Here is a 23,884-nt window from a genome sequence, read left to right as displayed (position 1 = left end):
CTTCCACTGGCTATCAAAACAGCATGCCTACCGCATTGAACCCCACAACAGAGGATGTTGTCAAGTTGTTAATTTACATTTTGCCAGATAAAATGTATTTTGGATTTGTAGCTTTCTGCTAAATAAGCATTTAAACTTTCTAGTGTAAGTAAATGAAATGCATTCACAGCATATCTGCATACAGTCACAATGCAAGTGCACAGTATACAGTATTTATGACATGTTTAATCATATGGTCCAAATCCTGGATAAAGGAAAATGTATTAGAAATGTAAGTAACAACCCTGCCATTGGAGATGAAAGTAATCAATCACTGAATGCCACTGATATCACCTATTGACAAATGTCCAAGCAGGTACAAACAAAGAAATGGTTATTGAACATAGCGTGCAAATGATCGGTCAGGTTATCTGATGTGTGTGAGTCAGAGGAAAAAATGGTTTGTTTAAATTTGCCAAATCCCCTTTCTCATCTGGCTTAAAACCAAAAAAAAAAAAAAGAGTCAAGTAACTGCACTAGTTTACTTATTTGCAACCAAAACAGCCATCTTTAAATAGCTGGTTAGTGATTGCTACTTCCTAGATAACGTGTTCATTGTCTAGATCTGGAAATTTAGTGTTTTTTTTTCCTTGACCATGTACAAGTAGGCATTTTGCAATCTTCATCTTAAAAAAAAAAAAAAAATGTGAGTCAAGGCTGTACATATCATCATGATAGCATCGCCATACTGACCAAGCCTACTGTAACCATGTATGACAAATATGTTAGACATAAACCAGTTACTGAAATAATGCAGCTGCTTTTCACTAAATGTCTGTTGTAAGGATGCATTTGCAGAGCATAGTAACTGTGAGTAGGAACAAAAAATATTATTTTCTTCCAGCAGAACTAGAGCAATTTGGACACAAACAATGCTCTAACTAAAACTTAAATCAGAGGTTATGCTCAATCAAAAATGAAAATTATTGTAAATGTTAAAAAAAAAATGTAATTGAAAGAAAAAAAAATTAAAACCTTATTAAACTTTTTATTAAAAAACAGTAAGGTGTTAGAATTAGTATTAAAATTTTAACAAGAATGAATTTAAACATTAGATTCACTTACTCATACAAGCTTTCACGTGTTGGATCAGGGTTATTGTCTAGTATTTGTCTATAACTGCTGGAACCAAGATTACTGCTAGCTTGACCTTCAAATTCAGCTACTTGATGACGAAGATACTCTGGGACTGCAAAAGGATCATAAGATCCCAGAAGCATTCTAAAAAAAGAAAAAAAAGAAAAAAATCAATGGTTATACGGTCAATATCATTTTACAAAGCCATGCCAAAAAAACAAACAAAAAAAAAAACAAAAACACTCACAGCATACTAACCATCAATTACAAATTATGATTAACTGTATCCATTTTTTTTTTTTTTTATTAAGTAAAAAAGGAAGCATACCCGGGTGCTGAGGCAGTAGTTGTAATAGGTTAAGGTATGGGTCAACAGTACAAACACAAGAGAACTTAAACTGATACCCATTAAAGCTCTTAAATTTAACAGGTGTCCCCACAAGTAGAAATGTCCAGGATTCTCTTGTATATCTGGCACAGGTATATTACCAATTACATAAATATAGGCTAATTACAAGTTTTAGTAATAGCAAAAAACTGAATATACACACAGAGTCAATGGTCAGAAAAACAAGTTCCCAGATCAAGATTAATTCTCTCCCCCACCCCACATTTTTGCCGCATGCAATTAGCACTTCAAATTCCTTACTTGAAAAATGTGGGTTTTAGAGACCAGTGTAAATAACTTAACAGGTAGTAGTACTAAGATAACTGATTTCCACAACATTTGAGCTTGCTTAATTTGGTGAAAAAAGTAAACTACTACTTTTACTTCATTTAGTGATACAATAGGAGTATAATGATTTATGAGAGGAGACATGCTTGGAAGAACTGTAGACATGATGGATCTATCATTTCAGCTTTTGGTTCACTCACTGTTCATAGCATTATAGCAAAAAGAAATACAGGTATTCAAGGGATGTTTTTAATATGGCTTAAATGATCTTTCAACAGTTTTTGTGGCTGAGGCGACAGAGGGGACTATTATTGACTGGTATTCAGTGGTGTAGCTGGGGGAGCAAGGGGGGACATCCAGGGGGTGCCAAATTGATGTTACGAAATGTTAGAATGAAATGTTTTCCATTCTTAAATGCAATAAAAAGTAAATAAAAAACATTTGCATACTCAGTCCATCACTATCAGGATCTTTTTCCTATGTTTTTTGTCTCTTTCTGATTTCGAAGCACGTATTATTAGTTCTATATACCCAACAGACAATAATTTATCCCCTCCACTACTCTAACATGCTTGACTCCCACCCAGAAACATTTCTGATGTTATTAAACAGGTTGCACGACTGACATGAGGCATTAGTGTATCATTGTCTAAGTTGTTGCAAACGACATTTCTGTGTGCAAAGTGATCTGTGTTTATGTGTTTGATAGAAAATTGATTGGGCTGTGGTGAAGTATTCTAGTAGATGGCTGCAAAAGTCTAGACGTTTCCCCATCATATTTTTGTAGGACTAAATTTTAATTAATGCAGTTTTTATAAATATATAATTATTTTGCTTTATAATTTGCTATATACTTTCTTTAAAATAATTTTTAAATGCAGAAAACAATTTTTTTTCTTACAAAAACTAATGACGGATTTTTATTTTAAAGAACACGAGACGGCGTTATCATTTTTGGAGACTTTTTCTTAAAATACTATTATTTTAAATACATTTTTTAAAATTTTCTTTTCCTTCCCCATTGCATTTTGGCAAACAGGAGGGGGCGCAAAATCTTCAGTTGTCCCCGGGCGCTGAAAACCCTAGCTACGCCTCTGCTGGTATTAGTTACTAAGTAAAGAATTATACATTTGAGCGCACTGGAGAAAATAAAGGGGAAGTGCATTTAATAGTAAAATCCGAGAAATACTTTTTCCAAATAAAAAGCCAAGGGGATCTGGAACAAGCTACTGAATATGTAGTTGAAGCAGATGCCCTGAAAACCTTCAGAAAGTATTTTAATGAGATCAATTTTAATTGGGGTGACTTCAGTATAAGTTAACCATACAAGTTTGGTTGCTGAATTGTTCTCTTCATTTATATAGCTTGTTATGCTCTTAGCACCCTTTAAGTAATTTAAATCATTGAATTCAGACACTAAAATAATAATAAAAAAATAAACACAATAAAAAATCCTATATGTTTTGACTTACAATGTGTCTTCATCTGTGAATATATCATCTTCATCATCATCTTCTCGAAGACTGCTTCCAACAATTCCAGAAAGAACATAAACTGGCTAAAAATACAAAAAATATGAGCAAAGAAATTATTTAAAATAATCCCAACAATGAGCCATAACACATAAGAGATTAACCTCTGCCCAGCTGAAATATTTACTTTTGAATCTTTTATCTTCTTTTTCCTACTTCTGCTTTTAACCTTTAAACTTGCTTGCTAGAGGAAAAAAATATTTTCATATTAGAACTTGCAACTTATTATACAAACTTTACATACACAATAAGCAGCAACGATTGTTATACTCACAGATGGATTTTCAATGCCATGTTTTTTTAAAACAATGCAAGATGCATCTGAAAACAAGATTAAAACAATATGCAATGTTTTAGACAACTTAAATACAGAGGTTATCCTATACTTTGGATAAATCATAAAATACAACAAACTTTCCAAATATTTTCTTCTACCTAACCCAATAAAAGAATGTCCAAAGAGTATGGTGATGTGTCCATTTTGGATTGGTGTTAAACGTCTTAAACAAAAAGGAATATGCAGTACAAGAAACAAATGATAATAGTTAACATACAATTTAAGTAAGCACTTAAAGGTACTCTATGACTTTGCTATAGGTTTGTTTTAAATAACCCAAATGTTAAACATAGCAGAAAATTATAAAGTTAACCTTTTTTAATTCAGTACCAGAAGTAGCAATTTCCTGGCCATTTAACCCTTGTCCTACATCAACTTTGTTCTAAAAAAACAGCATGTATAAGCATGGTAGCCGTAGGCAAGGAAAGCACATAAATACTGTCAAACAAAAGCTTTTACACAAAAGTAAAAATACTCCTGATAAAAAAAAAATATTCAAGTGACAATGATAAGATACTCAAGTGTTAACAATATCCAAATGTAAAAAAAACTTACCCATTATTTCAAAATATTCATCAAGTGCATTATATAGAGAGGGGAATTTTTCACGGTTCTCTTCCAAAGACCAAATAAAAAGACGCTTTTCCTCTAAAGGAGACTGTTTAAAATAATCTACTATTGTAATGGTATTATTCAGAAATTCTGGTTTACTGCCAAAATTTTCAACCAAAGTATCCATAAGTGGAGTGAACTCAAAAACAGGGCTTAGGTCTAATTCTTCAAAACTTGCAGAATAACGATTAATAAATGTCTCAGCAGACTTTAAACCTGTGAATGTTTAGATAGAAAGAAACAGATAAGCTAAATGCAAAATAATTTGGCTTTTATGTCAAACTTACAGAGAACAGATTTTGATTCAGTATTACTAAAAGAGAGAATAAAAATTATTAATCCGTAATTATTCAGCTTTAAAAGAACAAGTTAGGTATTTTCAATGTTACTTCTACACAAACATGGCATATATTCATTTGCCATAAACAATTGTGTTCCAAAGGCTAGCAATTTCTACAAATTTTAAAATATATCTTGTCCTATTACTTCAATTGTAAAGTGCTAGTGTAGGCATGAAGCACCCATGGAAAATAAAAGCCTAAAACTTACCAAATAAGACTTCTTTGAATTTTGATAAAAGAAAACACGTCTTCTGTGTTTCCAGTGCATGCTTATGATAAGAAAAGGGATCTGGAAATAATCATTTTATCACATATTCCTGGTGTATGAGTGGTGTGACTGTGGTGAGGTCTGCGGTAGGAGTGACGGATGCATTCAAGGTGGAGGTGGGATTACATCAGGGATCAGCTCTTAGCCCTTTCTTATTTGCAATGGTGATGGACAAATTGATAGACGTGATCAGACAGGAGTCCCCGTGGACTATGAGGTTTGCTGATGATGATATGATCTGTAGCAATAGTAGGGAGCAGGTTGAGGAGCTCCCGGAGAGGTGGAGATACAGTGGGTACGGAAAGTATTCAGACCCCCTTCAATTTTTCACTCTTTGTTATATTGCAGCCATTTGCTAAAATCGTTTAAATTAATTTTTTTCCTCATTAATGTACACACAGCACCCCATATTGACAGACAAAAAAATCATTTTTGAAATTGTTGCAGATTTATTAAAAAAGAAAAACTGAAATATCACATGGTCCTAAGTATTCAGACCCTTTGCTCAGTATTTAGTAGAAGCACCCTTTTGAGCTAATACAGCCATGAGTCTTCTTGGGAAAGATGCAACAAGTTTTTCACACCTAGATTTGGGGATCCTCTGCCATTCCTCGTTGCAGATCCTCTCCAGTTCTGTCAGGTTAGATGGTAAACGTTGGTGGACAGCCATTTTTAGGTCTCTCCAGCGATGCTCAATTGGGTTTAAGTCAGGGCTCTGGCTGGGCCATTCAAGAACAGTCACAGAGTTGTTGTGAAGCCACTCGTTCGTTATTTTAGCTGTGTGCTTAGGGTCATTGTCTTGTTGGAAGGTAAACCTTCGCCCAGTCTGAGGTCCTTAGCACTCTGGAGAAGGTTTTTGTCCAGGATATCCCTGTACTTGGCCACATTCATCTTTCCCTCGATTGCAACCAGTCGTCCTGTCCCTGCAGCTGTTAAACACCCCCACAGCATGATACTGCCACCTCCATGCTTCACTGTGGGGACTGTATTGGACAAGTGATGAGCAGTGCCTAGTTGTCTCCACACACTGAGGAGAGGCAAGACTCATGACAGCCAGGATGGAGTTTGCTAAAAGACACCTGAAGGACTCTGAGATGGTGAGAAATAAGGTTCTCTGGTCTGATGAGACCAAGATAGAACTTTTTGGCCTTAATTCTAAGCGGTATGTGGGGAGACAACCAGGCACTGCTCATCACTTGTCCAATACAGTCCCCACAGTGAAGCATGGCGGTGGCAGTATCATGCTGTGGGGGTGTTTAACAGCTGCAGGGACAGGACGACTGGTTGCAATCGAGGGAAAGATGAATGTGGCCAAGTACAGGGATATCCTGGACAAAAACCTTCTCCAGAGTGCTAAGGACCTCAGACTGGGCCGAAGGTTTACCTTCCAACAAGACAATGACCCTAAGCACACAGCTAAAATAATGAAGGAGTGGCTTCACAACAACTCTGTGACTGTTCTTGAATGGCCCAGCCAGAGCCCTGACTTAAACCCAATTGAGCATCGCTGGAGAGACCTAAAAATGGCTGTCCACCAACGTTTACCATCTAACCTGACAGAACTGGAGAGGATCTGCAACGAGGAATGGCAGAGGATCCCCAAATCCAGGTGTGAAAAACTTGTTGCATCTTTCCCAAGAAGACTCATGGCTGTATTAGCTCAAAAGGGTGCTTCTACTAAATACTGAGCAAAGGGTCTGAATACTTAGGACCATGTGATATTTCAGTTTTTCTTTTTTAATAAATCTGCAACAATTTCAAAAATTCTTTTTTTTTGTCTGTCAATATGGGGTGCTGTGTGTACATTGATGAGGAAAAAAATTTATTTAAAATGATTTTAGCAAATGGCTGCAATATAACAAAGAGTGAAAAATTGAAGGGGGTCTGAATACTTTCCGTACCCACTGTATGCTCTAGACAGGACAGGAATGAAGGTCAGTAGGAACAAGACAGAATACATGTGTATAAATGAGAGGAAGGTCAGTGGAATGGTGAGGATGCAAGTAGTAGAGTTGGCAATGGTGGATAAGTTTAAATATTTGGGATAAACAGTACAGAGTACTGGGGATTGTGGAAGAGAGGTGAAGAACAGTGCATGCAGAATGGAATGGGTGGAGTGCAAGGAGTGATTTGTGACAGATGGATATCAGCAAGAGTGAAAGGGAAGGTCTACAGGATGGTAGTGAGACCAGTTATGTTATAAGGGTTGGAGATGGTGGCACTGACCAGAAAACAGGAGAGAGAGCTGGAAGCAGCAGAGTTAAAGAGATTAAGATTTGCACTGGGTGTGACAAGGATGGATAGGATTAGAAATGAGTACATTACAGTATCAGCTGAAGTTGGAAGGTTTGGAGACAAAGTCAGAGGCGAGATGCCGAGTATATTGGGAGAAGAGTATTAAGGATAGAGCTACCAGGCAAGAGAAAAAGATTAAGGCCTAAGAGAAGGTTTATGGATGAGGTGAGAGAGGACATGCAGGTGATGGGTGTAACAGAACAAGATACAGAGGACAGAAAGATATGGAAGAAGATGATCCACTGTAGCGATCCCTAACGGGAGCAGCCGTAAGAAGAAGATCACATATTCCTGGTACCATTTCTCTCAAAGTAAGAATATACTTTCTATTAGCTTGTGAGAGTTCACACAAAAATACAAAAGTAAATCAAAACAAAACCAACCAAATAGTATGAACAGTTTAATTGAGTCTAATCTGGAGGAAAACACTCCCAAATTAGTGGAAAGTTAGTGGAAGACTACAAGGGATCAGATAGCATGTGCAGTTGGTTCTCTTTTAAACTGGTTGAATCTCATACTATTGTTTTATTTTTAAAAAATGACATGTATAAGCTACTTTATAATTTGCGTCTAATCGTAAGAGAGAGATCAATACTGGACAACTGTCTTGGCTTGAAAAATGGATGCATCCTTAAGACTTTTGTTATCCAGCTATACCTGTACCCCAATATGAAACGCTAGTGCAGGGCAAGATATTATATAAAAATTTATAGAAATCACTGGATTTTGAAACAATTTTGTGTGGTAAATGCACCTATATACTGTGTTTCTGAAGAAATAACTCTGACTTGAAAAATATCTAACTTATCCTTTAAGATGCAGATAAATACCAAATAATGAATACCGTATTATTTTTATCAATTCAATTATGTAATAAAATCAAACTTAAGTATATTCTTTGCAGTGCTTTGTTTAGTTATTCTATACAGGCGGTCCCCTGGTTAGGTACGAGATAGGTATTGTAGGTTTGTACTTAAGATGAATTTGTATGTAAGGCGGAACAGGTGCATTATTTTAATAAATGCTATTGTTGACCAACAGCAACCAAGTGCCCTGCCAATGAATGATGGAATTTCACCTCTCTCTAACCTTATTATTTCTACTTTATTTTCAATGGTGATGGTTTCTCTCTTCTTTACTGTATCACTGGCACTTGCATCAGATTTGTGTTTCAGAGACATTCTTGAAAGGTGAAGACAAATGGTTAAGATGAGCTCTTCTGCACAGCACTATACACACTATCACAGCAGGAAGGCACCCGTCATCAACATGTCTGATGTACTGAACGAGAGACAACTTTCTGCTATGTGTTTAACAGTATAAGCAGGATTGCTATTGAGAATGAAAGGGGGAAGTGAGGGGCGGTTCATTACCCGCCCACCATACAGTCACCTCCAATACAGTATGCTGCCTGCAGCGTCCACCCACCGAGAAGGAACACAGTGCAGCCAAAAGCGGTTAGTGAATTGCCCACCACTGCCCCCATTCAACAGGCAGCCACCCTACAATGCTACCCCTCACCACCTCGTTCACCCTTAATGGCCTTGGTTCAGCCACAACCGGGTCACCACTTGCAGCATTACCAGCCGCCCACTGAGAACGAACAGGGCAGCCATGTGTGGTGGGTGGGCAGTCAAGCGGCCAACCCCCCCTTCAGCCTGCGTCCAGTCAGGAGCAGTAGCTGCAGTGGCATAGTGGGCGAAAGGCGAAACACTCCATCAAGCCTCTGTCCTGCACACGTGCAATAGCTGTGGCCCCGGTGACTATGGACCATGGGTCACCACTTGCCGCTGGGAGCTGCCCAAGGGACACTACACTGCGCGAGCAGCGACATTGACCATGCCTCCGTCCAGCCACCATTTGCAGGCTGAAGATGTGTCACAGCTGCGGCCCTGTTTGTAAGTCGTAAGTCCGTAACCTGGGGACTACCTGTATTTATATACAGTACATTGATTCTATATTTATATACATCTCAAATAATGTAGATTACATCTGTGATACAAATCCAACAAAACCATATACCTACTAGGTGATGCATTTTCTGAAAGTGTTATTCAATTAAAACATGCTAAAATAAGTTTAAAGAAATTGCAATATTATTACCTGAATTATTTAGGCGGTTTATCCAGTCTAATAGTTCAGGACTAATAACCTGGCAATGTTTAAGAGCTTTAATGAATACTCGAGTTGCTACTCTGTTCTTTGTATGTCCAAGAAAATCTACAAGATGTCCCACTGATTCGTGTGGATCTGAACTTGTCAAAAGACAAACTCCTTCATTGTCTTTTTCAGTCCAAGGCTTTAAATATTTATACAAAACAGAAACGTCTTCAACAGCTTCTTTTAGAAGATCTTTTTTCTCAGTAATTTGATGTAGAACACGATCCCTGTAGATCATCCATGATTGTTGATTAACTGATAAGTAGATAAAATAAAAATGATAAGTTTAAACAAAGTTTTCACAAATGATGAAAAAAAGTGCACGCAAATAACAGATATTTAAATATAAAATGGAAAAAATTTAAGAAATTATTTTCTGTCTCTTATAGATAAAATGTTTCTCTCTTATTATCAGCTACAAAACCAAAAGGAAAGGCATCACGAAACGAAAAAGACCCAGACAATACTCCTTATATGGAAAACTTAAAAATGTTAGAAGGCATATTAGTTGGAGCACTCTTGTTACACTACAAAAGGTCTGTGGAGAAGAGAAACTGAATCCATAATTGGAATAAAGGTACATTAAAAGGCTAAGAAAATTGAACATCTTATAGTGAAGGTCACATGTTATAGGACAGTATCGAGGCACAAATGAACACAAGAGTCATAATCAACCTACTTTATGATGACCTTCTGGAGGATATTTTGGGCAAATTTAGCTTTTTTGCCATAAATTTACAAGGATCTACAAGGATTCCTCTAATTTATATAATTGATTATGGTTACTTTCTTTTATCCCTGGTTGTAAGTTCAGGGTCTGTGGGAAACCATTCAGAATTTTCCTGTTCATTTAATAGATAATTTCATACATTTTTATGGATGAAAACCGCTTCTCTTTCCCTTTAAATACAGTATTATAACACACTTACACATACTGGTGGATAAGGAAAAGCATGAAAATCTGTAAGAATATGTTACTCCTAAACATCCCAACCCATTCATTTTAGTCAAGAATACCACTAAACCACTATTTCGCAAAAGAGTACATTGAAATGAAGGAAGCATGATATTCTAAGATTCATAAAAGGAAAAAGAGTCAAAATTATAACAAAGTACACCAACCACTATTTTTTATAGCCAAACCCAATCAAGTCTACTGCTTGCATGACTGAAACCACAATGTAAAAATTCATTTATCTGAGCAAAAACTAAAATAGATTTTCAAAGTTTTGGTGCTCTTATTATTAATCAAACTGTTAATGAAAACTTTCTTATTTCCTAAAGACTTCTGTGCTGGGCGGACAGATTCTCCAAGAACCAATTTTACCATTGGTTTGAGCAACTTAGAATAATTCACACCCAAATGAAACCAGAAATAACTGTAAAGATGGGTATTTGAATGTACTGCACACATGTGCAAAGTGCAATGGATGGAAAAGTTTCTCTAGTGAAAAAAATTAGCAATAAATAAATAAGTAAATAAATGCATTGTTCCTCTGCTGGATATTTACTAACCATGACTTTATTCATCAAGGTAACCATCACTTGACCCTGTCTTTTCCCAGCACATTAAGAATTCATCATTAGCCTATTGTTAAGAAAATTGCTAGTTTTACGTTTAGGTTTGCCCTTTATCTAAAATATTTTGTTTTTACTAATACGAGTATACTTACCAATAAAGGATATATAATGGGCAAATTAGTTAAATAAACTCAAATCCATTTCCAGCATAGGCAATCAATCTTCTGCAAGCAGCCACCTTACTCAGCCATGGTAGCACACAGCAGTGTCCCAATCCCCACAAGCCATATGCTATACTACTTTATCATGCAAGTAAATATAAAAGAATTGCTTAGCAACAATTGTGCACTGCCCACATTGCTTATGCTCCAACATTAAATAATAACATGCCACTCAATTTAAAAACACATTCTGTATGATAGATACTGAGAGTTGTTCTGAACACCATCTGCTCTCATCTTATTATAATGAAAGGAATCAAAAGATGCTCATTTCAAGAGATGCTTTTAAGTATCAACCTGGGAATGTTAAGTGAGAAAATGGGGGAAATGTATTTTGAAAATTGCTCATCAGAATAAACTACATTCATTCAAAAAATCAAAAAAAAAAAAAAAAAAAAGAACCTACATCTCAAAAACTATGGTCTCTTAAAGTCAGACACTGTCAAATCCCAAAAGAAGATATTGACACCTATGCATAAATCTGGATTGCATATTTTACTAAATAATATTTTCCAACAGTCAACAACATACAGTATCAACAGAATGGCTGATCAAATATAAAAAATGAAATTCTAATTTCTGGAGAAAAATAAACAAATAAATCATTACTTTTAGTTGCATTCTCAAACCTTTATCTTTAACTTCTTTTTCAATTTTGTCCTCATCCTCCATGCGATTATATTCCTGTTTTACTGGCTCCATTGCTTTCTTCCTCCTCATGAGTTTTCTTCTCAGCTTGCGATCCTCTTTAGATTTTATCTTCTTTATGCTAAAGATAAAAAAAAATGCTGATTACCCAATTGTTTACAATATTTTTACAACTTGGACACCCTTTACACAAGAATGTATTTTCAGCAGTTTTGCACTGGTAGCAGGAAATCTAAATGCATTCCTTTTTCCTTATTCTATTGTCGGTTAATTGCATTTTTCTTTTCACATTCTGCTGGGACTACACTATAGTCCTAAAATATTCACTATAAATTATATAATGCAAAACTGACTAAAATATTTTGTAACTTTAAACATAAAAACATGCAATAAAGTCTGAATACTTTCTGAATCCACTGTATATGCATATATGATGGATATTTCTGTTCTTTTAACTGCAAAGTATACTGTATGAGAATTCACTAGCACATCAAATCAGTAAGTTTGGTTCAAATTTTACAAATGTTTTACTAAAGAAGCATAAAACCTATCATAGGGACACATGCCAAATCAACGAACACAAATCAACAATCAGAGAAAAACTCTTAGAATTTATTATTTAAGATGCATGATAATATACTATAGGACAGTTTTGAAGAACTTCATCTCAAAAGCAAGCATACCTGTCACTGTTTTTGGGAGACTAAAAAAAAAGAAACTTGCTTATTTGTAGTTCTCTAAAGGTTATTTCTCATGAGTCTGTACTGTGTAAAAGTGTACACAGCAAATGACTGCTTAGCCCAGCTTTACACTTGCAAGTACTTGATGAAAAGAGAGGGAGATTATCCCTGTAAAAAGGTGAAATGCTACTTTCTGCATAAAGGAAGCTGCTTTCCCCCACCTGCAAGGGGCAAGCCAATCTTTTCCAGGAGAGGACAATGACCAGAGATTTTGATATGCTAATGCATAGTCCTCCTAACTAAATCGCTGCATTCCAAGGAAATATAGTATCCAGAGGGACACAATAATATATATATATATATATATATATATATATATATATATATATATACATACATATACTGTATAATATATATATATATATATATATACACACACATACATACATACATACATACATACATATATACAAGCAGCAGAGTTGCAAAACTTAAATTTTCAAGCTAGATATCCTACAGTCCTTGAATACACCTCGATATCCTGCCCATGGGAAAAAAATGATAAAAACATTAACAGGAAAGGAGATAGGACAAACATTTAGCTCGGCTAAGCTTGATTTAGTCTCTCAATTTAACACAAGTACACTGACTGAATGGCAAGGTGCAGCATTCCAAGAACTCCATACCATTAAAGCACTTTCACAAAATAAACCAGGGAACAACATCATAAACTGCCTTTAAATCAGCAAAGGACATGGAGGGAGGATTGACAAGTTTTCATGACCCACAGCCTGGACCACATGGCTCCTTGTTTTCTGGACAAATATTTAGAAATGTCAGCATTGCTGATAAAGAAATCCTTCCTCCTTTTTTTCAACGTGCTCATTTTAATACTGACTGATGGCATATGAGTAGATCAATGTACAGGTGCATCTCAATAAATTAGAATATCATCGAAAAGTTAATTTTAGTAATTCAATTCAAAAGGTGAAAATAAGATATCATATAGAGTCATAACACACAATGTGATATATTTCAAGCGTTTATTTCTTTTCATTTTGCTGATAATGGCTTATAGCTAATGAACACCCAAAATTCAGTACCCCACTCAGCTAATTAATCCAAACCACCTGCAAAGGTGTCCTGTGCCTTTAAATGGTCTCCATCTGATTCAGTAGGCCACATAATCATGGGGAAGACTAGTGACTTGACAGTTGTCCAGAAGATAGTCATCGACACCCTCCACAAGGAGGGTGAGCCACAAAAGGTCATTGCTAAAGAAGCTGGCTGTTCACAGAGTGCTGTGTCCAAGCATATTAATGGAAAGTTGAGTGGAAGGACAAAAATGTGGCAGAAAAAGGTGCACAAACAACAGGAATAACCGCAGCCTTGAGAGGATTGTGTAGCAAAAGTATCCAGGACATGGGCTACAACTGTCGCGTTACTTGTGTCAAGCCACTCCTAAACCAGAGACAATATCAGAAGCGTCTTGGGCTAAGGAGAAACCAGACAGGATTGTTGCTCAGTGGTCCAAAGTCCTCTTTTCAGATTAAAGTAAATTTTGCATTCCAATCAAGGTCCCAGTGTCTGGAGGAAGAGAGGAGAAGCACAAAATCCAAGTTGCTTGAGGTCCAGTGTGAGGTTTCCAAAGTCAGTGATGACTTAGGGTGCCATGTCATCTGCTACTTTATAAATACACACACACACACACAGGGGTGGGCAAAAATAGGTTTACAGTTGTGAGTACACAAAACAGGTTATTCATGTATTATTTACTTGTATCATTTGTCTTTTTCTTAAAACTATTGAGTTAATACAGCAATTGTAATAATCATAACTTGCTTGTCTTTTTCCATACAAACAACTGTAAACTTACTTTTGCCCAACCTGGTATAAATATAAATGCAACTGTCCATTCCTTGCATCCTAGTATAATGGTACCTGTTGATTTAAATGTACATGTCAGCCTTCAGCAAATTTGAAAGTATGTATTTTTGAGAAGTTTGCCTAAAATTCTTCTCAAATAGAAATTACATCGATTAACTATAGCAAGTACAGAAAGGGAAATAAATTTAAGATGCCATACCTTGAAGCTTTTTGTTTTACTGCTGGTTTTAGTACTTCTTTTGATCTCTGTATGTTTGATTCAAACTAGAAAACAAAAACAGACATCAAGTTGTTGTACACATGATAAATAATGAAGTATCAATCATAGATTGTTAATATAAAATATTTCACAATCAAAAGTAACTTTAAAAATGAAACATTTCCAAATAAAATTCTTCAGAAGTCTTCTTCCAAGTTTTAGAACCATCACATTAGGGATTTTAAAAAGGTCAGGGCATATATTAGGTGGGGAAAGAAAATGTAAAATTACCTCACATTTAATAAGGCCTGTTGATCCAAAAATTACAAGCCTAGAAATTCTACCCATACAATCAGCAGTCAAGCATGTGCTGTAAAGAAAATCCTGTAAGGAAATTAAAACAAATTTTAAATATTCACTTTAATAAAAAAGATGGGATAGTGGCTTTCAATTAGTTAAAAGTATGAAGACTGCCCTAGTAAATGTTGAGCATGAAATATTAACCATTCAGTTATGACCTCACCTTGTCATTTTTATCAGCACACATCACAGATTTCATTTTTTTCCAACAGCTTATATGATACTCAATACAGCATTTCTGGCTACATATGATACGGATGAAACCCTGTGAATGCATAAGTAATTCATTTTAAAGTAAGAAATTAAATGGATGTTCTAAGCTAATTCAATATATTTATAATCAACAAACTGAGGTGACACAACTTAACAAGAAACCACAAGTGCCTCATGATTGTATAGAAATTAAAAATATTTAAATCCCAGTATGCTATGGTTTGTTTGGGAAGGCCCCTTAAAAGTTCTCCACATTCATGCTTCACTTTGCCATTTACTGGATTATAATCTTGAACTCCTTCATGAAAAGTGAATGTGCAATTAAGGAAACCTTCTAAAGATACTAGCAACTCAGAAAGTACTGTTGCACACCCAAATAAAGTTGATAACACTGGATTATTTTAAAGTTGCCAAACAATCGAAGAACAAATTTTTGGAAATTGGTAACATCTTTTAGTCCCCAAAGGAAGCTCCCATTAGTAAAGCTAAAGCTTGTAAACATGCAAAAGGCACTATCTGCAGATCTCTATAAGTAGCATCAAAGCAATGTAAACTTCTCTTCTGACTAAAACATATTTTAAGATATGTCATTAACTAAATGCTGTTTAGTAAAATAATCATTCCAAAACCTCACCTTAAAATCAGGATCTGTAAAATAAATTTGGATTTTAGAATTTCCAAGGCATTGTTGAAAACGGCACACAGCATCAGGCTTTGGAGGAAACTTGCACATCTCCATGCTCTTTTCCAAAGCACTCTGTGGAGATCAATGATTTTAACGCAAGAAAATGTTAGAACAATTTAGAAAATTGAATTCTTAACAAAGAAGTAAAATGAATGTGCTTTAAAAGAATGCACTGAAATAACATCCATAAAAGAGAATAAAATATTTATTTAGCACAAACATTTGTGCAGTTATAGAGATACCAACAGTATGTACAGTGTAAAGAAAATCTAAATAGGAGGCAGGAGAAAACACCAATAAATTTATCATCATTTCAATAAAAGCCATCAGGACTAGGAAGAAACAAAAAAAAAATTCTAACCAATGAAGTCATAACATAATAGCAATGGGAACAATTATTACATTTGCTGATGAATTTTAGTTTAACAGAAAGACAGACATACACACATACATACATACATACATATACACACACGCACACACATACATACATACAGTCAAACCTAAAAGTACGTGAACCCTTTGGAATTATCTGGTTTACTGCATGAATTGGTCATAAAATGTGATCTGATCTTCATCTAAGTCACAGGTACTGATATACATAATGAGCTTAAGCCAATGACACAAATTCTACTCTTTTATGTCTTTATTTTACAAACGCATTCAACATTCACAGTTGGAGTAGAAAAACTAAATGAACCTTGGGATTTAATAACTAGTTGACCCTCCTTTGGCAGCAATGACCTCAACCAGGCGTTTCCTGTAACTGCAAATCAGACCTGCACATCGTGCGGGGGGAATTTGAGCCCATTCATCCCTTCAGAACTGCCTTAACTCTTCCATATTCTTTGGTTGTCTTCTGTGTATGGCTCTCTTCAAATCATTCTACAGCATCTCAATAGGACTGAGATCTGGTCTCTGACTGGGCCACTCCAAAAGGCAGAGTTTGTTCTTCTGAAGCCATTGTGCTATGGATTTGCTGCGATGTTTGGGGTCATTGTCCTGTTGCATCACCCAGCCTCTTCTGAGCTTAAGTTGACGGACAGACACCCTCACATTATCCTGGAGAATTTCTTGATAAACTTGTGAATTCTTTTTCACCTCAATGATGGCAAGCTGTCCAGGCCCTGATGCAGCAAAGCAGTCCCAAATTATGATGTTCCCTCCACCATACTTTACTGTAGGGATGTGCGACGATGTGGGTTCGACTCCATGCTCCCATTGCTGTTCGGGAGCCCTTAAACCCAATACCATCGATAGATATAACCGAGGTGAGCTAGACAGTGGAGGCAACAACTGAGCAAGGGGATGTTTAAAAAGTGCAAAGTGCTTTTATTAAAAGACAATCAACAAAACAGTGTTCAAATAAATAGTGCAGTGCTTTCAAAGTTCAAATAAATAATCCAATAAAAGAAATGTGGAGGTTAAAAACAATAGAAAAAGCAATCCTTTAAAATCAGAGGTTAAAACATTCCTTAGGAAGCAGTCTTTAAAAACAACAAGCTTGGTGCTTCTTTTAACTGGCAACTCCCCTGCTTCTCCCTGTCCAGGCTTCACAACAGGGGAGCCACTCTCTCTGCAGCTGTCCTTTTCCTTTCATACACATAAGACTGGAGACCTCCCGATCCCTGGCTTCGGTCTGGCACTCATCCCAGCCTCGAGACTTGGTTTAATCCAACAACCAGGACGCTCACGCTGGATACTTCCCGACCAAGCCTCCCGACTCCCTCTGCCTTTCCGGCCTTCTGCGGCCAGTCACCTTTCCCTGGTAACTCCCGCTACCTGCTCGCTCAGCGGGAGCACCTTCCAACTCCAACGCCTGGGTGTCGGCCTAACACCCAGCTTCCTCGCAGCTGCCCACGAGCGCTCGTTCGCTTGCTCACCACACACTCTGTGTGTCTCTCTCTCGCACTGACCTGCTTCCTCTCTTGCTCCCTGTAACCTCCGTCTTCTTTTTTTTCTCTTTTCTCTGATCTGTTTCCCAACCGACTCGCGCTTCTTTTATACAGCGAGGGGCCATAGCAGCTGCAGCAAATTAGCCATGGGAACAATCATTGATGTGGACAGTCCCTCACCTGTGCACTCGGTGAGAAATGCCCACACCGCAGATCGCCCCGTGGCTTGCTATGGCCCAACGCCCCCTCGCTAAGCTGCCGTGACAGCGGTGATTATTTATTTAAAAAATGGCCTTTGCTCAGCGAGCTGTGGACCCATAACACCACAGGATGATGTTTAGATGTTGATATGCAGTGCCCTGTTTACACGGAATGTCGGGCTGCTCTGCCAGGTCGAGAGCTTCGCAGTTTCGGGCGGCGTCCTCTCTTCTCGCACTGTTTGTGACACTTCGAGTGCCCCCGTCGGCTCCTGGGAGAGTGGAAATCATTGTGAATGAGTGTGATCGGCGCCATCGAAGCAAAACTCTCTTTGTAAACTGCGCTTCACGACTACTTACTGTCCCTTAAGGTGAGTTCAGGTCACTAAAACCCCGCAACATTCAAGGTTACTTTTGGGATGAATTCTTTTAAGAAGATGGAGGGTTTACATCTAAGATGATGTACCGACCTCTTCATGTTAAATTTTGGACTTGGGAATTGTTTAGACCTTCTGCTTGTTAAGCATGGAAGGTCAGCATCCACATTTCACAGAATAATTTTTCTCTTTTTGGGCGCATGTCGACTTTTGTCGACAGGAGGGGTTGAGGGCGAATGTCGACTAAAGTCGACATCCAGGGATAAGAGGGCGATAATCAGCTGTTAATGGCGACAAATCTCACAGTCACGTCACAGGCATTCCCTCTGTGTATGGAGGAATGCTAGACTTGTTGACTCGGCAACTAATCCTAGCGTGTGCATGAGTTGTGAAATTTAAACAATGGCAAGATGGCATCGACATGTGACAAGGGAGCGAAGTGAGTGCAGAAAGGAAAACACTCGGCAGACAATGTTTTGCGCATTATCGCAGAGTCGGACTCTGATTTTTCAGAATCGGATTTTATTGACAGTGATCAGGAGATCGAGCAAGAGAGTGAGAAGCCGGCATCAGCTGATCAAACACCAGCCGATGCCGCGCCAGCGAATCTGCTGCCAGTTGAGCGCTTCGCGCAGCCAATGCATCTATGGCAAGGTTCGCGTGGGATAAATACACAGACATTGATCCGTTGAGAGCCGATCTGGCTGCTGGACTTCACAAGACGGCATGGCTTGCTGTTGGACACGACAGATCACCAGCTGCTGTACTTCATGCTGCTCTCTCCTGATGCTGCTTTTCAGCTACCGTCAGACGAGATAAACAGGTAGGCAGAGAAATTTTTTGAATCGCGGGCTGCGTTTGCATCGCATTCTCGTTTTTCAAAGTGTAAACCCACAACAAAAGACGAGATGAAGCGTGCTGTGGTATTACAAATAGAGATGGGACAGAACTGGTGATATAACTTCAGGGAGCATTGGTCCAAACGTGCTTTGTCCCCTGGTGGCTTTGGACAGGTTATGCAGCATGGTGATAGGTATGTGCTGCTGCAAAGTTTTATTCACTTCTGTAATAAACAGAAGCAAATCCCATGGGGTGAGCCAGGCTATAATGCCATTCATAAAGTTCATAAAGTTTCAGAAGATGAAAAGAGGTGACAATACGGTTTTCATGCGGGCAGAAAACTTGGTGGCAGTGGAATGGCACATTGGCAAAAGGGTGACTTGTCTCTCTACAGTACATAGTAACAATATATGTGAGAAAGTGCAGCAACAGACAATTGAAAAGTAGGCACCAAAGCAACACGTATTGTAAGCAGTGCAATGTGGCAATGACTGAAATTGGCTGCTTTGAGCGAGATCAGACTTTGCAGGACTTTGCTGTGTAAAATGTATGTGATATGTATGTGAAATCATAGAGTATGCAGGCTCATACAACATGCAAGACAGTAACATTTGTCAAAAGTAAAGATTTTTTGTTGATTTGATATGTTAAACAATTGCTTTGTGTTCTTTTTTAAAAAATGTTAGTTTTTGGAAAAATACTCAGCCATGGGAGATAAACAAAAAAACAAATTAGCCCTAAAAGAGTTAAATCACAAGCACGTAGTGCAAGGTTGTCAGTCAGAAATTTGCAAGATCGCATAGAAAATGTAATTTCTATACCACAGAGGTCGTGTAGCACCTTTCACAAGGGATCTGCTACCGAGAGATGATCCAAATACATTTAAGCTGCTGTTAGTGCTACTTACCCATTGTATTATAGCGCCTTTAAAATGTACTTTACCCAAAAGCACTCCAGTACTGCTCAATGTATCTTTACTTCTTACATGTTAATGTTTTATTGTTTAATAATTTATATACTACATTTTATTTTTTTCCCCACAAAAGAGCTTCTTCCACTTACTGATGATGGAGGCTACTGTGCTCATTGGCACCTTCAAAGCAGCAGAAATTTTTCTGTAACCTTCCCCAGATTTGTGCCTCTAGACAATCCTGTCCCGGAGGTCTACAGACAATTCCTTTGACTTCATGCTTGGTTTGTGCTCTGACATGAACTGTCAACTGTGGGACCTTATATAGGCAGGTGTGTGCCTTGCCACATCATGCCAAAGCAACTAAATTTACCACAGGTGGACTCCAATTAAGCTGCAGAAACATCTCAAGGATGATCAGGGGACACAGGATGAACCTGAGCTCAATTTTGAGCTTCATGGCAAAGGCTGTGAATACTTATGTACATGTGCTTTCTCAATTTTTTTTTTATTTTTAATAAATTTGCAAAAACACCAAATGCCAATGGTCGAGAGAGTACCTTCCTGTAGCAGGCTATGGAAAACAGACATATATAGACGCCGCATTTACGGTGTTGCCCAGTCTACACGATAAGTCAGCACGTCTGCACTATTGCGAATGGTAAAAGTGCCATTTAAACTAATGCAAGTAGACGTGGAAACCGGGTTTTCGGATGAAAAAACAATGTTTTAAACAGTATTGTTTACTTACAACAGATTTTGGAGAATCGTTTACATGCAATTATTTATATCCATTTATACACTAATAATGGAAATTATTAAATAATTATAATTATTATTATTATTATTATTATCATTATTAAATAATTCCTCCCATACAAATAACATTTCTCGGACTGCTTTCTTCCAACTCCGAAACATCTGTAGACTTCGTCCTGTTCTTACGCAACACATTACTAAAGTATTGGTTAATGCCCGAGTCACCTCACGTATAGATTACTGTAATGCTATTCTATCTGTCATCCCACAAAAAACGTATCCATCGCTTACAATTTATTCAAAATTCTGCTGTCAGGATAATAACCTGCTGTTCTAAATACACTGAACATACTACACCTATTCTCTCTCAACGTCACTGGCTCCCTGTTAACTACAGAATACAATACTAAATACCATTCTTAACATGTAAAGCTCTCCACAACCTCACTGATCTCCTACAGACTGACACTCCTCTCGCTAACTCCGATTCTCATCTGCAGCTGTACCACACATCAAACTCTATGCTATGGGAGCTCGAGCGTCTCTAATAGTGCTCCTCAACTCGGGAATTCTCTATCCCTCTCATATACATCAGCTCGATTCAATAACACATTTTAAAACTACCCTCAAAACTTATCTTTTCAAACTGGCATACCAAATGTGAATTTTGCACTGTTACTGCCAGTTATCTTTGTTTGTTTGCTAATTATTGCTTTTTGATTTAGCCTTCTCTTTAGCCTCGAGAGCGATGGTGGACACGGAAGGTATCCATGGTCTTAGAGTTGGTAGGCGGGGCTCTCTGAGTTGGCAGGTGTGGCTCTCTGTCTTGCGTGCTCTTACTGAATTATATATAAATATATATATATATTTAAATAAATAGTACTAAGGTTGCATTTCCACTACAGCAAGGTAAAATGTATTTCTTTATCTTTATTTTCTTCCAAGTGCATGAAATAACATGTGGTGTGGGGCAAAAAAAAAAACCACACATCCTGCCCTATGCTCTCAACTCATAAAATAATCCGCGTACTAGACATTTTCACCATACAAACCTGGCACGTAAACAATTAAGCTTAATATCTAACTAACTAACTGAATCAATCCACATTAATTTGTTCAAAATTCATGAGTGTTAACTTGTTTTTACACCCCCTCCCCCAAAAAAGCTCATGTGATCAAAAATGGAAGTGTCCCTAAGTATGTACTGATCACAGGATCAACAAGCCATTCACACCTACTTTACAGACCAAACAGACCAATGTGACAAAATTGGCCGCAGAGCTGGTCAATGGTCCAGCTTTCAGATGTGTAAAGAAAAACTTTTCAAAATAAAAAAAATCCACTCATTTGCAGTAAGAACTGAAAATTATAGTACCTGACAAGTAAGGCATAAAATATTTAGCACAGTGCGATTCATCTTTCAAACGTAAAAAAGTAAAGAATGCTATTGATTTACTGTAATCTCAGAGAAAACAAATATACACACACATATTTCAATAAATCTTAACAATTCAGACTAACAGAATAACTAAGGCAAAGACAAGATTTTCTTGTATTAATTACTGTTAATGAAAGGGTAGCAATTACTATTAGTCAAAAAAACAGAACATGTCACATTTGTTCAGAATAAATCCCAAAACCATGGTCCTGTACTGTTGATTTGAACCACACATTAAGCCTTCTAATCTCCTTAGTTTTAGGTTTTACCTGGATTGATGTATGCCACAGCTTGAACTTCAGAGATGCGAGACCTCCTTGTTTTTTTTCTACCACATCTTGAGAATTTTTTAAATTTGGATAACAAATTCCAGCCCACCTTTATTTAAGTCATTTGTTCCAACATGGACAATAACAACTTGCTCCAAGGACTGTTGCCCCTGGACATAGTGCATTATTTGCCTTATGCTTACATCTAACCAAGATCCACCTTTTCCTACCTCTTTGAATTGGGACTCTTCTACCATGCCATTTTGGAGGAGAATACTATCGTTCAAAAGGACACTTATGTGAGATTTGCCAATTCTTTACTTCAATGTGTACTAGCCCCTTCCTTCTCAAGTTCACCAACTTTGAGCTGAAAGAGCTGGATATTATAATTTGTTCAATTGGAAAAATTTTTTCCTCTTAAACTACATTTTGAGAATAAAAATATAAGTGGGTATATGGGCTGCTTTTTCTAGAACCTTACCATGCAGTTTCCTTGCAATGTAATATTTCCTGAATGTAATGATTAATTAATTCACAGTGCCACATTATTTTGTTTTGCAACTAGGAGCAGTGCTGCATTCCTTATTTTGAGTAAAAATAAAGAAGACAGCTGGGGGCTCATGTATAAAAAGTGTTTACGCACTGTACGAACGTTTCTACGTTCAAATCGCGATGTAAAAAACCTAAACTTGGCATGAAGCCACGCACATTTCTACGGTAGCTCCAACCCTGGCGTACGCAAGTTCTGCTCTCGGTTTTGCAAACTGGCGGCACCCAGCGTCAAAGCAGTGCTACTGTTCCTGTGTGGTTTACCTTTCTTTTTCAGATCCACATCCCTGACGTGGTTTTATAAATACACTGAAATTAACTGCATATTGTTTATAAGTTTAATGCATCTGATTGTAATTAACCTGTAACAATATAATGGTCCACAGAATGGTCAAACTATTCTAAATACAATAGCTGCTTTAACATTGTTACTCTCACTGCACTTTCTTTTTCTTCTTTCAGCTGCTCCCGTTAGGGATTGCCAAAGCGGATCATCTTTTTCCATATTACTCTCACTGCACCACTCGGCGTATTTATATCACTGTATCGGAGTGTGAATCACAGATGTACAGCAGCTGATCAGAAAGAGAATTATCGGTATACAGCATCAAGCACATGCTGCCTCAGCCATGTTGTCTATTGAACTGCACTCATATGGCAAACGCTTCAGAGCCTTTCCTGTACGAACATCACAGTTCAGAAACAGTTTTATCCCAAGAACTATAAATGCACTCATTCAGTCCATCAAGTGCTCCTTGTAGAACTGTTTGTACTTATAAGTACAAGCACCACACTGTAAACTTGCCATACAGTTATAATATTGCACAAACTGAGCCACTTTATAAAGAGCGTATTTACATATAATGACAATATCATTTTTAAGATGAAATGCAGCAAAA

At 37.3% G+C, this 23,884-nt stretch overlaps 1 protein-coding gene across 1 annotated transcript in view; it reads right to left on the bottom strand.

Annotated features, from left to right (window-relative positions):
- Nucleotides 1-23,884, bottom strand: part of ttc3 (tetratricopeptide repeat domain 3) — a 219,742-nt gene that overhangs the window by 46,292 nt on the left and 149,566 nt on the right. Inside the window, exons 22-32 of the mRNA XM_039744454.1 lie at nt 15,701-15,823; nt 15,017-15,118; nt 14,785-14,877; nt 14,494-14,558; nt 11,709-11,848; nt 9,281-9,592; nt 4,217-4,489; nt 3,599-3,645; nt 3,452-3,508; nt 3,265-3,350; nt 1,105-1,260 (exon numbers count right to left, since the gene is read on the bottom strand). Of these exons, the coding sequence (XP_039600388.1) occupies nt 1,105-1,260; nt 3,265-3,350; nt 3,452-3,508; nt 3,599-3,645; nt 4,217-4,489; nt 9,281-9,592; nt 11,709-11,848; nt 14,494-14,558; nt 14,785-14,877; nt 15,017-15,118; nt 15,701-15,823 (1,454 nt within the window). The remainder of the gene's footprint in view (nt 1-1,104; nt 1,261-3,264; nt 3,351-3,451; nt 3,509-3,598; nt 3,646-4,216; nt 4,490-9,280; nt 9,593-11,708; nt 11,849-14,493; nt 14,559-14,784; nt 14,878-15,016; nt 15,119-15,700; nt 15,824-23,884) is intronic.

The sequence above is a fragment of the Polypterus senegalus genome, chromosome 2, assembly GCF_016835505.1.
Source record: "Polypterus senegalus isolate Bchr_013 chromosome 2, ASM1683550v1, whole genome shotgun sequence".
NCBI classification, from domain to species: Eukaryota; Metazoa; Chordata; class Cladistia; order Polypteriformes; family Polypteridae; genus Polypterus; species Polypterus senegalus.
The sequence above is the reverse complement of the archived record's forward strand: the minus strand, read 5'-3'. Positions and strand labels throughout refer to the sequence as shown.